The sequence below is a fragment of the Triticum aestivum genome, chromosome 7B, assembly GCF_018294505.1.
Source record: "Triticum aestivum cultivar Chinese Spring chromosome 7B, IWGSC CS RefSeq v2.1, whole genome shotgun sequence".
Classification (NCBI taxonomy): domain Eukaryota; kingdom Viridiplantae; phylum Streptophyta; class Magnoliopsida; order Poales; family Poaceae; genus Triticum; species Triticum aestivum.
In genome coordinates, this window is record NC_057813.1 from 53,006,788 (window position 1) to 53,020,369 (window position 13,582).

General features: G+C 45.2%; 1 protein-coding gene across 1 annotated transcript; it reads left to right on the forward strand.

Moving 5' to 3' along the window:
- The first annotated feature begins 375 nt into the window (after window positions 1–375).
- On the forward strand, window positions 376–2,214 carry LOC123157637 (uncharacterized). The gene is made up of 3 exons (XM_044575895.1): window positions 376–872; window positions 977–1,018; window positions 1,834–2,214. Exons 1-3 carry the CDS (start codon window positions 537–539, stop codon window positions 2,212–2,214), a joined length of 759 nt encoding a protein of 252 aa, XP_044431830.1. The 5' UTR covers window positions 376–536.
- Window positions 2,215–13,582: the final 11,368 nt, after the last annotated feature.

Here is a 13,582-nt window from a genome sequence, read left to right on the forward strand (position 1 = left end):
GCCCGTGCCTCTCGCGAAAGCACAACCGTGCCTTTCGCGGAAGCAAAACCGTGCCTCTCACGAAAAAAATGTATTTTTTTGCGCAAAAAAATTATTTTTTTTTTGAAAAAAAAAATTTGGTCGAAAAGCTAGGGAAGACCGGTAGAAAACCAAAACGTCAAAAAAACCGAAAAAAAACTCTTGTAAAAAGCCGAAAACGCGTGCGTAAAAATAAAAATAATAAAATCCGGAGGGAGCGCCCAGAGCGCGACACGTGGCGAATGGATGTGAGCGCGCCAAGTGGCGCTGATCGTTGCTAGGCTTCCAAAGGAGCGCTCGTTAATTAGTTGCTCCCTCGTGCATCATTTTTTTCTCCTGTTTTTCCTGTTGCTCAGCGTACCTCGCGTAGGCTTCCTCATTGTTGATTGCTGCCTCCCCGTACTCTCTCTGACTCTCTCTATCTCTTCCCGTTCAGATCCACATCATCACCACGCCTCTAATCCAGCCATGGCCTCCCCGTGCCTCTCCTCTTCATCACTCACCACCACCGCCATAACATGGAGCTCAGCCGTCCAGCGTTTCTTCCTCCATCGTTCCTGCTACGCCGGTCTCCACCACCGCCTTCTCTAAGTTCACATTTGGTTCCCGATGTCGCCGTGTCTCTCCGTCAAGGGAGCTTCGTTGCTTCCCTCTCCAACAGGCCACCTTCCCCTCATCTTAGATCCCCAACCCCCTCCGCCAGCGTCAGATCCGGCAAGCCGGCCGAAGAGCACCAGCATCATGCCCTCCCCACCATGGTAGGCCGAGCTCCTCCTCACGCTGGCCTCCTCCATCAAGGTCGTCGAGCTCCCTCTCCTCTGCAACGGCCTCGAGGTCGACACTACCACAGAATTGTAAGATTGGTACTGTGTAATATGATGGTGCTTTGAATTCGATTTCTGTGATGAACTAAAGAATTTTGTAAGTTGAATTACTTCTCGACTTGCTGCTCATACAGCGCCTCGCTTCAAATTCCACACTTCGTCCCGATTCGGTTCAGGTATATGTTCTTGCGAGGTTGGGAGTGGGGTATCTCCAGTGGTTCGTTGCCTAGGTTTGCTTCTTCAAGCTACGTGTGAGGGAGTTAGAAATTGATTCCTTTTTCCTGTCAAAACTGATTTGTTCTATGGCTAAAGTGGAATGTACCAGACTGCTTGGTGCTTGAAAGCGCTTCCCGCGGATGTTTCAGTAGCTTACCATGTAGTCCATATTTGGCTTGTGGTGGTTTGATGTTTTACCCGGATGACCATCTTTTAGCTGGGGTTGCTTCTTTGTTTATCTTTGAGAGATTGAGCTTCAGATGTATGCATTATTTTGTGTTGGTCTGTTCATGTATTGATAGCAATACATGTGTGATTGCGGCAGCAGTACTTTTCCTTATTGTGCTCGCTTTTTTTTGGCAGATTTAGACAGGACTTAAGAGTTTCTTGGTAATTTTGTGATTGTTTGATTCTTCAGGAACACGTGTGTTTGATTTTTCAAGAACAACTAGATTGAACATTATAATACTCCCTTCATGCATTCCTCTTGCAGATTTGGTGTTCGTATTTTTTTTTATTCTGTAGACAATCGCTCGTGATCCAATTATTCAACATAAAATTGAATATAAATGAATAGATTGTGTTAGTCCTACTTATATTAACTCAACTGTGTAAGCCTAACAAAATTAGGCCGTGCATTATACCTCCTTGATGCATCCTGCTTTGTTGAGTTATTATATTGTTTGATTATACCGACCTTATTGGGGAAATCCTCTTCAAAAATATTTTTAGCTTGCACTGATGCTCTTGTTTTTTTAACCATTTACCTTTTTAGATACCATGGGGTGAGGAGCATTGCTTTGACCATTCTAGAATACACCAAGGACACAAGGAGTATGTGCTGGGCTGCTGGTGTTTGCTGGAGCTACACTTGCTTCATTGCTCCACCCAAGAAGCATGTGCACACTGCATACCAGAGAATGCAGAGTGGTCCATAATTTATTTGCTTGTGTTAGACTCCCTTTGTATGAAATGTAAGACTTTTTTGAGTCTCAATCTAAACCAAACTGAATACCAGAGAAATGCACATTTTGATATTGAGTATATCATTTTCTTATATTATACAACTTACCTTGAAGATGTAAAACATTCTTTTGGCTGGTATATACTCCCTCAATGTAAAAGCATATACGTTCTACTTCAATTTGTTTTGTAGTATATACCATCTCTATTGCATATGAATTTATTGTAAAACTGTGATGGTGGAAGCGTATGCAAAACAGCAGGGACGCGTGCATGTTATATAGCTCGACAAGTACAAGGATCGGCAGGTAGTTGGTAGTCTTGATCCATACTCCAAGCTATACATGAGATGAGAGCATATCTACTCTAACCACCTGCCTAGATTACACAATACATACGCCATATGTACGCAATACAACCGTGACATACATGTCACATTACACAGCTACAAACCTATCTGTTAACATCCTCCCTCAATCTCAACACATCAAGGTTTAGATTGTTCCTGAAGGCTTGGAGCTGTCGAACTTGCAGTGGCTTGGTGAAACCATCAGCTACTTGATCACCAGTTGGTATGAACCTTATCTCCAACTTTTTCTGAGCAACTCTTTCCCGGACAAAATGGAGATCAATCTCTATATGTTTCGTTCTTGCATGAAACACATGATTTGCAGAAAGATATGTTGCTCCTAGATTATCACACCATAAGCGTGACACATGTGGCCTGTAGACACCCAATTCATCAAGTAGTGTTTCCATCCACATTACCTTAGCAGTAGCATTTGCTAGTGATTTGTACTCTGCTGTAGTGCTGGATCTTGAGACAGTTGCTTGCTTCTTTGCTTGCCATGACACAAGATTGGAGCCAAGAAATACTGCAAAACCTCCTGTGGATTCCCTATCATCTTGACATCCTGCCCAATCTGCATCAGAGAAGGCACTTACTGTAGTTGACGGAGACCTGCATATGCTTAGTCCTATTCCCATGCTTCCCTGAATATATCTCAGTATTCTCTTCACAACTGTCCAGTGCAAAGAAGTTGGTGCATGCAAAAACTGGCAGACCTTATTAACTGAGAAAGATATGTCAGGTCTTGTCAATGTAAGATATTGAAGTGCTCCAACTATACTTCGATATTTTGTCCCTTCCTCTGGACTTAGTAGTTTTCCCTCATTCAATGACAACTTCTCTGTGGTTGACATAGGTGTACTAGAAGGTTTACAATCCTTCATTCCTACACGACTCGGAATATCAGAAGCATATTTCTCTTGAGTGAGTAAAATACCATCTCGCGTCCTTTTAACTTCAATACCTAGGAAGTAGTGTAATTCTCCCAAATCTTTCAAAGCAAATTCACTTTTTAAATTCCTTAGCAATGCTAACGTGGCATCTTGTGAGGAACTTGCTACAATTATGTCGAGAGGTTAAATTTAGTTGAAGAAGAAAACAATTTCTTGAAGGAAAAAATTAGAAAAATTGAGGAGGAGAAGATGATATTGGAGTTGCATGTTGCGGATGTCGTGGATGATCACAAGATCAAGATGGATGCAATGCGCTTGAAGATTAGAAAGATTAGAAAATATGCCATTCATACCGAGGCTTGGTATCATTATGCCGTTGGATCAGTTGTTACATTGGTTGCGATTATGATCGCATTTGTTTTCGCATTGAAATGTTTTACATAGTTTCAATGTATGGTTTAATTAATTTAGATGCTCTGCAGAGCTTTATGTTGTTAGATGAGAACTATGTATGTACTTTGGTTTTAATGTGATGATGAACTTCTATTAATTTGGTCACTTAATTATCTATTCATGATGTTCTGTAATGATTTTTGACACACTTAATTATATATAATGCACGCAGATGAACCGGCAATGGATGTACGGTTCAAGACACACCTCCGAGTACATTAAGGGCGTGCATGAATTTCTCGAAGTGGCTGAGGCAAACAAGCAGAATGGTTTTATGTGTTGTCCATGCCCTATATGTGGGAATACGAAGTCTTACTCTGACCGGAAAATCCTTCACACCCACCTGCTTTACAAGGGTTTCATGCCACACTATAATGTTTGGACGAGGCACGGAGAAATAGGGGTTATGATGGAAGACGGCGAAGAAGAAAAGTACGATGACAACTATGTGCCCCCTGAATACGGTGATGCTACTGAAGATCAAGAGGAACCAGACGATGTGCACGATGATGCTGCAACAGGCGAAGCTGCTGAAGATCAAGAGGAACCAGACGATGTGCCCGATGATGATGATCTCCGCCGGGTCATTGTCGATGCAAGGACGCAATGCGAAAGTCAAAAGGAGAAGCTGAAGTTCGATCGCATGTTAGAGGACCACAAAAAAGGGTTGTACCCCAATTGCGAAGATGGCAACACAAAGCTCGGTACCGTACTGGAATTGCTGCAGTGGAAGGCAGAGAATGCTGTGCCTGACAAAGGATTTGAGAAGCTACTGAAAATATTGAAGAAGAAGCTTCCAAAGGATAACGAATTGCCCGACAGTACATACGCAGCAAAGAAGGTCGTATGCCCTCTAGGATTGGAGGTGCAGAAGATACATGCATGCCCTAATGACTGCATCCTCTACCGCGGTGCGTACAAGGATCTGAACGCATGCCCGGTATGCGGTGCATTACGGTATAAGATCAGACGAGATGACCCTGGTGATGTTGACGGCGAGCCCCCCAGGAAGAGGGTTCCTGCGAAGGTGATGTGGTATGCTCCTATAATACCACGGTTGAAACGTCTGTTCAGAAACGGAGAGCATGCCAAGTTGATGCGATGGCACAGTGAGGACCGTAAGAAAGACGGGAAGTTGAGAGCACCCGCTGACGGGTCGCAGTGGAGAAAAATCGAGAGAAAGTACTGGGATGAGTTTGCAAGTGACCCAAGGAACGTATGGTTTGCTTTAAGTGCGGATGGCATTAATCCTTTCGGGGAGCAGAGCAGCAATCACAGCACCTGGCCCGTGACTCTATGTATGTATAACCTTCCTCCTTGGATGTGCATGAAGCGGAAGTTCATTATGATGCCAGTTCTCATCCAAGGCCCTAAGCAACCCGGCAACGACATTGATGTGTACCTAAGGCCATTAGTTGAAGAACTTTTACAGCTGTGGAATGGAAACGGTGTACGTACGTGGGATGAGCACAAACAGGAGGAATTTCACCTAAAGGCGTTGCTGTTCGTGACCATCAACGATTGGCCCGCTCTCAGTAACCTTTCAGGACAGACAAACAAGGGATACCACGCATGCACGCACTGTTTACTTGACACCGATAGTATATACCTGGGAAGCTGCAGGAAGAATGTGTACCTGGGCCATCGTCGATTTCTTCCGACCAACCATCAATGTCGAAAGAAAGGCAAGCATTTCAAAGGCGAGGCAGATCACCGGAGGAAGCCCGCCATGCGTACCGGTGATCACGTACTTGCTATGGTCAATGATTTACACGTAATCTTTGGAAAGGGTCCCGGCGGACTAGCTGTTCCGAGTGACGCTGGGGGACACGCACCCATGTGGAAGAAGAAATCTATATTTTGGGACCTACCCTACTGGAAAGACCTAGAGGTCCGCTCTTCGATCGACGTGATGCACGTGACGAAGAACCTTTGCGTGAACCTGCTAGGCTTCTTGGGCGTGTATGGGAAGACAAAAGATACAGCTGAGGCACGGGAGGACCTGCAACGTTTGCACGAAAAAGACGGCATGCCTCCAAAGCAGTATGAAGGTCCTGCCAGCTATGCTCTTACCAAAGAAGAGAAGGAAATCTTCTTTGAATGCCTGCTTAGTATGAAGGTCCCGACTGGCTTCTCGTCGAATATAAAAGGAATAATAAATATGTCAGAGAAAAAGTTTCAGAACCTAAAGTCTCATGACTGCCACGTGATTATGACGCAACTGCTTCCGGTTGCATTGAGGGGGCTTCTACCGGAAAACGTCCGATTAGCCATTGTGAAGCTATGTGCATTCCTCAATGCAATCTCTCAGAAGGTGATCGATCCAGAAATCATACCAAGGCTAAGGAGTGATGTGGTGCAATGTCTTGTCAGTTTCGAGCTGGTGTTCCCACCATCCTTCTTCAATATCATGACGCACGTCCTAGTTCATCTAGTTGACGAGATTGTCATTCTGGGCCCCGTATTTCTACACAATATGTACCCCTTTGAGAGGTTCATGGGAGTCCTAAAGAAATATGTCCGTAACCGCGCTAGGCCAGAAGGAAGCATCTCCATGGGCCATCAAACAGAGGATGTCATCGGGTTTTGTGTTGACTTCATTCCTGGCCTTAAGAAGATAGGTCTCCCTCAATCGCGGTATGAGGGGAGACTGACTGGAAAAGGCACGCTTGGAAGGGACTCAATAATATGCAGGGACGGATATTCTTGGTCTCAAGCACGCTACACAGTTCTACAGAACTCTACCTTGGTGACCCCGTATGTCGATGAACACAAGAACAGTCTGCGCTCCAAACACCCGGAGCAGTGCGACGACTGGATTACATGTGAACACATCAGGACTTTCAGCAGTTGGTTGGAAGCACGTCTCAGAGGTGACAACACTGTTTGTGATGAGCTGTACTTGTTGTCCAGGGGACCATCTTCGACTGTTACGATTTGGAAAGGATACGAGATAAATGGGAATACATTTTACACGATTGACCAAGATCAAAAGAGCACCAACCAAAACAGCGGTGTCCGCTTTGATGCAACAACCGAGAGGGGAAAGGACACATATTATGGTTACATAGTGGACATATGGGAACTTGACTACGGACATGATTTTAAGGTCCCTTTGTTTAAGTGCAAATGGGTCAATCTGTCAGGAGGCGGGGTACAGGTAGACCCACAGTACGGAATGACAACAGTGGATCTGAAAAATCTTGGGTACACTGACGAACCGTTCGTCCTAGCCAATGATGTGGCACAGGTTATCTATGTGAAGGACATGTCTACCAGACCGAGAAAAAGAAAAGATAAGGAAGCGAATACATCATACGATGAGCCAAAGCGCCACATAGTTCTTTCAGGAAAAAGGGACATCGTGGGAGTGGAGGGCAAGACAGACATGTCTGAAGATTATGAAAAGTTTCATGAAATTCCTCCCTTCAAAGTCAAGGCTGACCCCAGCATCCTGATAAGCGATGAAGATTATCCATGGTTACGGCGCAATAAGTAAATGACACAAGCGAAGAAAAAGTGAAGACTTTCTCCCGCAACTATTATGATGATACCATGCCAACTTTGTAACAGACGAGTATGATACCATTGTCCGTTTTGTACATGCACATGCTATGTGGGTGAATTTATGATACCATGCCAACTTTCAACTTTTTCATAGTTCATTTGAAATGCTTTAATGTCTTATGGTTCGGCCCTCGTAATAATTAAAAATAGCAACAATAAGTATTTTGTTGTAAGTAGAAACAAAATAAAATAAATAAAGCAAGAAAGAAAACAAAAAAACAAAAAAAGTGTTTTCAAATTTGAAAACTAATGGCACTAACAGAAAGTTTATAATTTTTCTAAAACTAAAAGCAAAAAGAATTAAAAAATAAAGCAAAAAACAAAAGAAAATAAATAATGCAGAAAACAAAACAAAAAACAATTAAAAATAGCAACAATAAGTATTTTGTTGTAAGTAGAAACAAAATAAAATAAATAAAGCAAGAAAGAAAACAAAAAAACAAAAAAAGTGTTTTCAAATTTGAAAACTAATGGCACTAACAGAAAGTTTATAATTTTTCTAAAACTAAAAGCAAAAAGAATTAAAAAATAAAGCAAAAAACAAAAGAAAATAAATAATGCAGAAAACAAAACAAAAAAACTGGAAAATAATTAAAAATAGCAACAATAAGTATTTTGTTGTAAGTAGAAACAAAATAAAATAAATAAAGCAAGAAAGAAAACAAAAAAATGCCTCCTACTGGGCCCCCACGGCCTGAATACGACTAGAAACCCTACCATGGGCCAGGATTCAGGCCCGCAGTAGGCCCAGAAGGCCCATCAGGCAAAGCAGTAGCAAATAGGCCCGCAAGCCTACGGTGGAGAGGAGCTCGAGAGGGGTGCGGCAGTGGGGCTTATAAACCACTGCGCGCCCCTCTCAACTAGCGAGGTGGGACTAAACTTTGGCCCCGACGCGGGCAGCACAGGGTCCTTTGGTCCCGGTTGGTGGCACCAACCGGGACTAAAGGGGGGCGGCATTAGTCCCGGTTGGTGCCACCAACCGGGACCAAAGGCCGCCGCTTCCCGCCCTTTGGGCTGCTGAAAAGAGGCCTTTGGTCCCGGTTGGTGGCACCAATCGGGACTAAAGGGGGCATTAGTCCCGGTTGGTTTCACGAACCGGGACCAATTCTCTTCATATATAACTAGCACTTAGCAGTTTCTCCAAAATCCATCCCTTTCTTCTCCGCCCGACGCCCGCTGCTCTGCCTCGTCGCCGTCGCCGCCGAGCCGTCAGGCTGCTCCACCTCGTCGTCGCCGCCGCCTCTGACGCCGTCAGGCTGCTCCACCTCGTCGTCGCCGCCGCCTCCGACGCCGTCAGGCTGGTCCACCTCACCGTCGCCGCCACCCTCGACGCCATCTGCCCCGACGCCGGCGCCGCTCCCCGCGCCCCGACGCCGCCCGCCGTGCCCCGCCACCCCCCTGTGAGCACCTGCCTCGCGCCCCTGCCTTGCCTCGCTCCTGCACCCCTGCCCTGCCCCGCCGGCGCCACCGCTGCCGCCATGCCCCTCTGCCCGGCCGGCTCTGTTTTTTTATTAGTTTAATTTTTTTTCATATATATATAATGTATGTGTACGTATGTGGCTATATGTTTTTGTTCATATGTTGCTATATGTTTTTTTTAATTTTATTAGTTTATTTTTTTGTTCATATGTGATGTATATGTGTATGTGGCTATAATGTATATGTGTATGTGATGTATGTGGCTAGAATTTGCTAAATATATATGTTAAAAATGTTTTTTTGTTCATAGAAAGTTTTTTGTTCATATATAAAAAGTTACAATTTTAGAAAAGTTTTATATATGCAAAAGTTACAATTTTAGAAAAAGAAGGATAGGAAAGAAGAAAATAAGAAGAGGAAAGAAAGAAGAAGAGGAGAGGAAAAGAAGAGGAGAAATAAATAAGAAGAAGAAAAAAGAAGAAAAGAAGAGGAGAAGAAGAAAGGAATAGAGGAGAAGAAGAAAAATAGAAAAAAAATTCTATTTTTTCTTCTTGTCCTCTATTCCTTTCTTCTTCTTCTTCCTTCTTCCTTCTTCCTATTTTCTTCCTTTTCCTTAATTATTTTCCTTTCTCGAGGGAGAAGAAGAAAAAGAAGAGGAGAAGAAGAAAGAAAGGAATAGAGGAGAAATAAATAAGAAGAACAAAAAAGAAGAAAAGGAAGAGGAGAAGAAGAAAGGAATAGAGGAGAAGAAGAAAAAATAGAAATTTCTATTTTTCTTCTTCTCCTCTATTCCTTTCTTCTTCTCCTCTTTTTTTCTTCTTTTTTTCTTCGATCTTCTCCTCTATTCCTTTCTTCTTCTCCTCTTTTTATTTCTTCTTTGTTTTCTTATGTTTTATCTGGTCTGTCGCCGTCAGGCTGCTCGCCTTCGCCCTCGCCGCCCCCTCGAGATAACTTCGACATGAGGGGCGGTCGATATATATACCCCCTCTCGACCGTGATAACCTATACAACGGCAGCACCCCCCTCGGCCCTCTCGCTCGACCAAAACTCTCGAGGCCACCCAAATTTACCAAGTTAAAAGAGCGTTGTCGTCGAGGCCACCCCAAACCCTTGAAGCGTTGTGTCGAGGCGACCCCAAACCCTAGAGAAGCAGCGTCGAGGCCACTAACATGATTCCTTATTGTGATTAGCTAGCTAGTTCTACGTTTGCCACTAATATATATATATCCATCTGTACCATGTTTGAATAATAATTGACATGTTGTAAATATTTGCAGAAACTATGGAGCACTCCCGAGACGAAGCAACAGAAGCGATGTGGCACATAATCGCACAAGGAAGTGATGAAGTTGCGTCATATCTCAACGACACCGATGGTCAGCTGGAAGGACTGGGTGAAGAAGAGGGCTATGTTCATGATGGCTTCGGCCCATTAATGCCGGTACAAGAAGAGGGCTATGTTCATGATGGCTCCGGTGACACAATGGAGGTACAAGAAGGAGACCGTGCTGACTGCTCCGGTGACCGAACCGAGTCCGGCCAGGTATATATATATTAGTTAAGCCCGTGCTGACTAGTTAATTGATGCATCCATTGTTTTGGTATATGTACACATATTAATTACTCTCGTCTTTCTTCCTTTTAATTTCTAGCCCTCCGGATCGAGCACAACTTCGGTAAGGAGACGAGGCCCGAAGAAAAAGTTGAGCTCGGATGAAAGGTTTGAGATCATAGAAATCGCGCCCGACGGCGAACCGATTGAACCCATCCGGACAAAGAACGCATTTTCTGCTCAGTGCGGGGTTCTTGTTAGGGACAAGATCCCGATCAGCATCCAGCAATGGTATAAGCCTAAGGACGACCCTGAGGTGTCTTATGTCAATGATATGCAGAAAGAAGATCTTTGGACTCAGCTGAAGGCAAATTTCACCCTACCGCCAGAGGAGGATCCGGAGAAGCCAGTTAAAGAGCAATTAATCAAGTCTTGTGCTCTTAAGAAGATGGCAACCCTATTCAGGAGGTGGAGGAAAGAGTTGAACCATTTTGTCGACAAAAAAAGACACCAGAATTCATCGGCAAATATGAGAAGATCAAAGATCACTGGCCCGCATTTGTGGCCCACAAGACATCGGAAAAGAGTAAGAAGATGTCGGCGACAAACAAGCAAAATGCTGCGAAGAAGAAGCTTCACCATCGCACGGGGTCAGGTGGCTACCTCAAAGCCCGGCCTAAGTGGTCCAAGGAGGAGAATGATATGCTTGACAAAGGGATCGAACCAGAGACAATGAGATGGCCAGACCGTTGCCGGACTTGGTTCTTCGGGGCTGGTGGAACCTTGGACCCTATATCAGGGGAGTGCCGTTGGACGGAGGAGCAACTGCAAATACCCCTCAAGAACCTTCGACACTATATCAATGCAGCGCAGCAAGGGACGTTCATTCTAGACAGGGAGAAGGACGAGCTCACAATGGCCCTCGGGAATCCTGAGCACCCTGGAGGTAACACGAGGCACGCCAGGCTCCATTCCGTGGAAGGTTGGTTTTCCGGACGCAGGGGGTTACAAAACCCACGAGAGGAGGAAGAAACTCGAGCAGGGCCAACTGCAGGCGCTGCACGAAAGGGTAATGGGGCTAGAGGAACGAGAAGAGGAAGATCGCAGCAAACGACCTGCCGAAGCTTCCCCCGAAGCTACCCCGCCATCTCAGCGGAGAAGCAGCGTGGCTTCCACCGAGCTGCTTCAGCCGGAGCATGTCTTGACGGCTCCTGCCAGCTATCCCGTGGATGCTATCACGGAGTCTCAACATTGCCACATTATGGTGCGATGGATGAATTTGAAGGTCAAGGCGGCTGTTGGCTCTGTTTATCCTACTGGATCTAGAGCAACTTATCACTGCTGGCCGATTCTAGAAGGATATGCTAAGGTGATGGTGGATGAAATAACGGAGGGATTTGAGGACCTCCTGCTTGACCACCCTATCGGTGAAGGGGAGACTAGGCTGGGTTCTGCTCTGAAGACTCCATGCCTATGGCGGAAGGAGCTCATCAACCTTACGAACTAGACGCCTCCGCCTCCTCCTCCTCCTCTAGCGAGTCAGGGCACTCCGCCTCCTCCACCGCCTCCTCCTCCGGCGAGTGACGATCAGGGCACGTGTGGCGGCACTCTGCCTCCTTCTCCGCCTGCGCCGGTGCTCCCGAGCAGCCAGCAGCCTCCTCCTTCTCCGCCTTGCTAGCAAGGGCGGAAGAGACCCGCCGCCACCACGGCTGCTCCGGCGCATCGTACTCCTTCTCCTCCGCCTCGTAAGAAAGCACGAAATAAGACAGACGCCGCAGCCGCTCCGTCTGCTCCGGCGTCTAGCAGCACAACCAGAGGCGGGAGGCAATACAGATACGGTCCACCTCTCAAGCCTCTAGAGAAGTTACCGTACGGGAGGACCGAGGAGGAAAACGATACAATCGTGCGGACCCACGTGAAGGAGTTCTTTGAAGGGGTGAAAGCAAAGAGACATCCACCTCCGGAGGAGAAGGTAGATCCGGTGAAAGCAAAGCGCACTCTCGATGCCCTGAGGAAATCGGCAAAGGATCCGCCGAGAACCAACTATGAGCGCATTACTGAACAGACATATCTCCAAGCGCAGCGGTCGGGAAGTACTGTCAGACATCTAAGGTCAAGAGAACGAGAAGCTGCGAAAAAAATTGACCAGCTCGGCGAACAAGCAAAACAATCATGCCCCCCGCTCAATGTGTCTAGCAGCAACATCGTTGCTAATGCTCCGGGGACGGTGGCCGGTTATGGCAATCTTGAAGATAACCTGCCTGACGATCAACTTCCTGATTTTTTGGAGGTGGACGAACACAGATACGAGTACGGGAAGCCTCTCGTCAAAGATGAAAAATCTCTGACAACAATGATGCAAAGATTCCATAATTGGTACATGAAAACCTGTAGAGAGTCTGGGGGGACGAATGCTTTGTATCTGAATATTAAAGAGGAGCACGACCTCGTTGCAAATGATCTGTTGACTGTTCCATTTGATGAGTTCTTCGCGTTCTTCAATCAAAAGGCCCTCGATAAACTAATGGTCTTTTGCTACTGTCTATAAGTACTATTTCTGTCATTAAGTCTCTATATATAGCTCGGCTCTTTCATTTCATGTATTTATAATTAATTATCCTCAATATATTATGCAGATTGAAGATCGTCGAGTGTAAAAAACAAGAAATTTATGATATTGGGTTCATTAACACAAATATCATAGATGAATTTCTGGTTAAAAAGGCCGTCAAAGAGGACGAGGACAACTTGCTACGATCGTTGATCAAAAATCAAAACAAAGATACCATACTCTTTCCTTACAACGGCAAGTGAGTGTTACTGTCGTGTGCATATTCGGTTTCCCTTATTACTCGAGCGAGGTTATAGTAATGTAATTGATGAGTTATGCATGCGTGCGCAGGTACCACTATGTTCTTCTGGAGATTAAGCTTGAGCGGGGACTAGTAACCGTCTTAGACTCGAGACGGAAAGATCCCGAAACCTATGCGGACATGACTGAATTGCTCAACAAGTAAGTTCAATCGATCATTATCGCACCATATCGGCAACTTTTTGTTCATTTCCTGATATCTCAAGTAATAATAATTATTTTCTTTGTCTTGCAGGGTTTGGAAACAGTTCACCGCAGAAGCTCCGGGACTGCCGAAGGAGCTGCGATATACATACCCGAAAGTAAGTACTACTGGCTAGCTAGTTGCGCGCATCTCCCGTTGATTCTATAGCTATACTTTCATCAATGCCATTTATAATGCTTCATTATCAGTTTGATTGACCTCTATTTCTCGTAAAGTGCTTGTGGCAGGAACAAGGGAATGATTTCTGTGGA

Excerpts from the sequence above, each read along its gene's own strand:
- LOC123157637 (XM_044575895.1), top strand. The coding sequence starts at position 537 with ATGGAGCTCAGCCGTCCAGCGTTTCTTCCTCCATCGTTCCTGCTACGC. Across the intron at positions 873-976 it reads GTCGACACTACCACAGAATT|CGCCTCGCTTCAAATTCCAC; the intron begins GTAAGATTGGTA and ends CTGCTCATACAG. Across the intron at positions 1,019-1,833 it reads TTCGTCCCGATTCGGTTCAG|ATACCATGGGGTGAGGAGCA; the intron begins GTATATGTTCTT and ends TTACCTTTTTAG.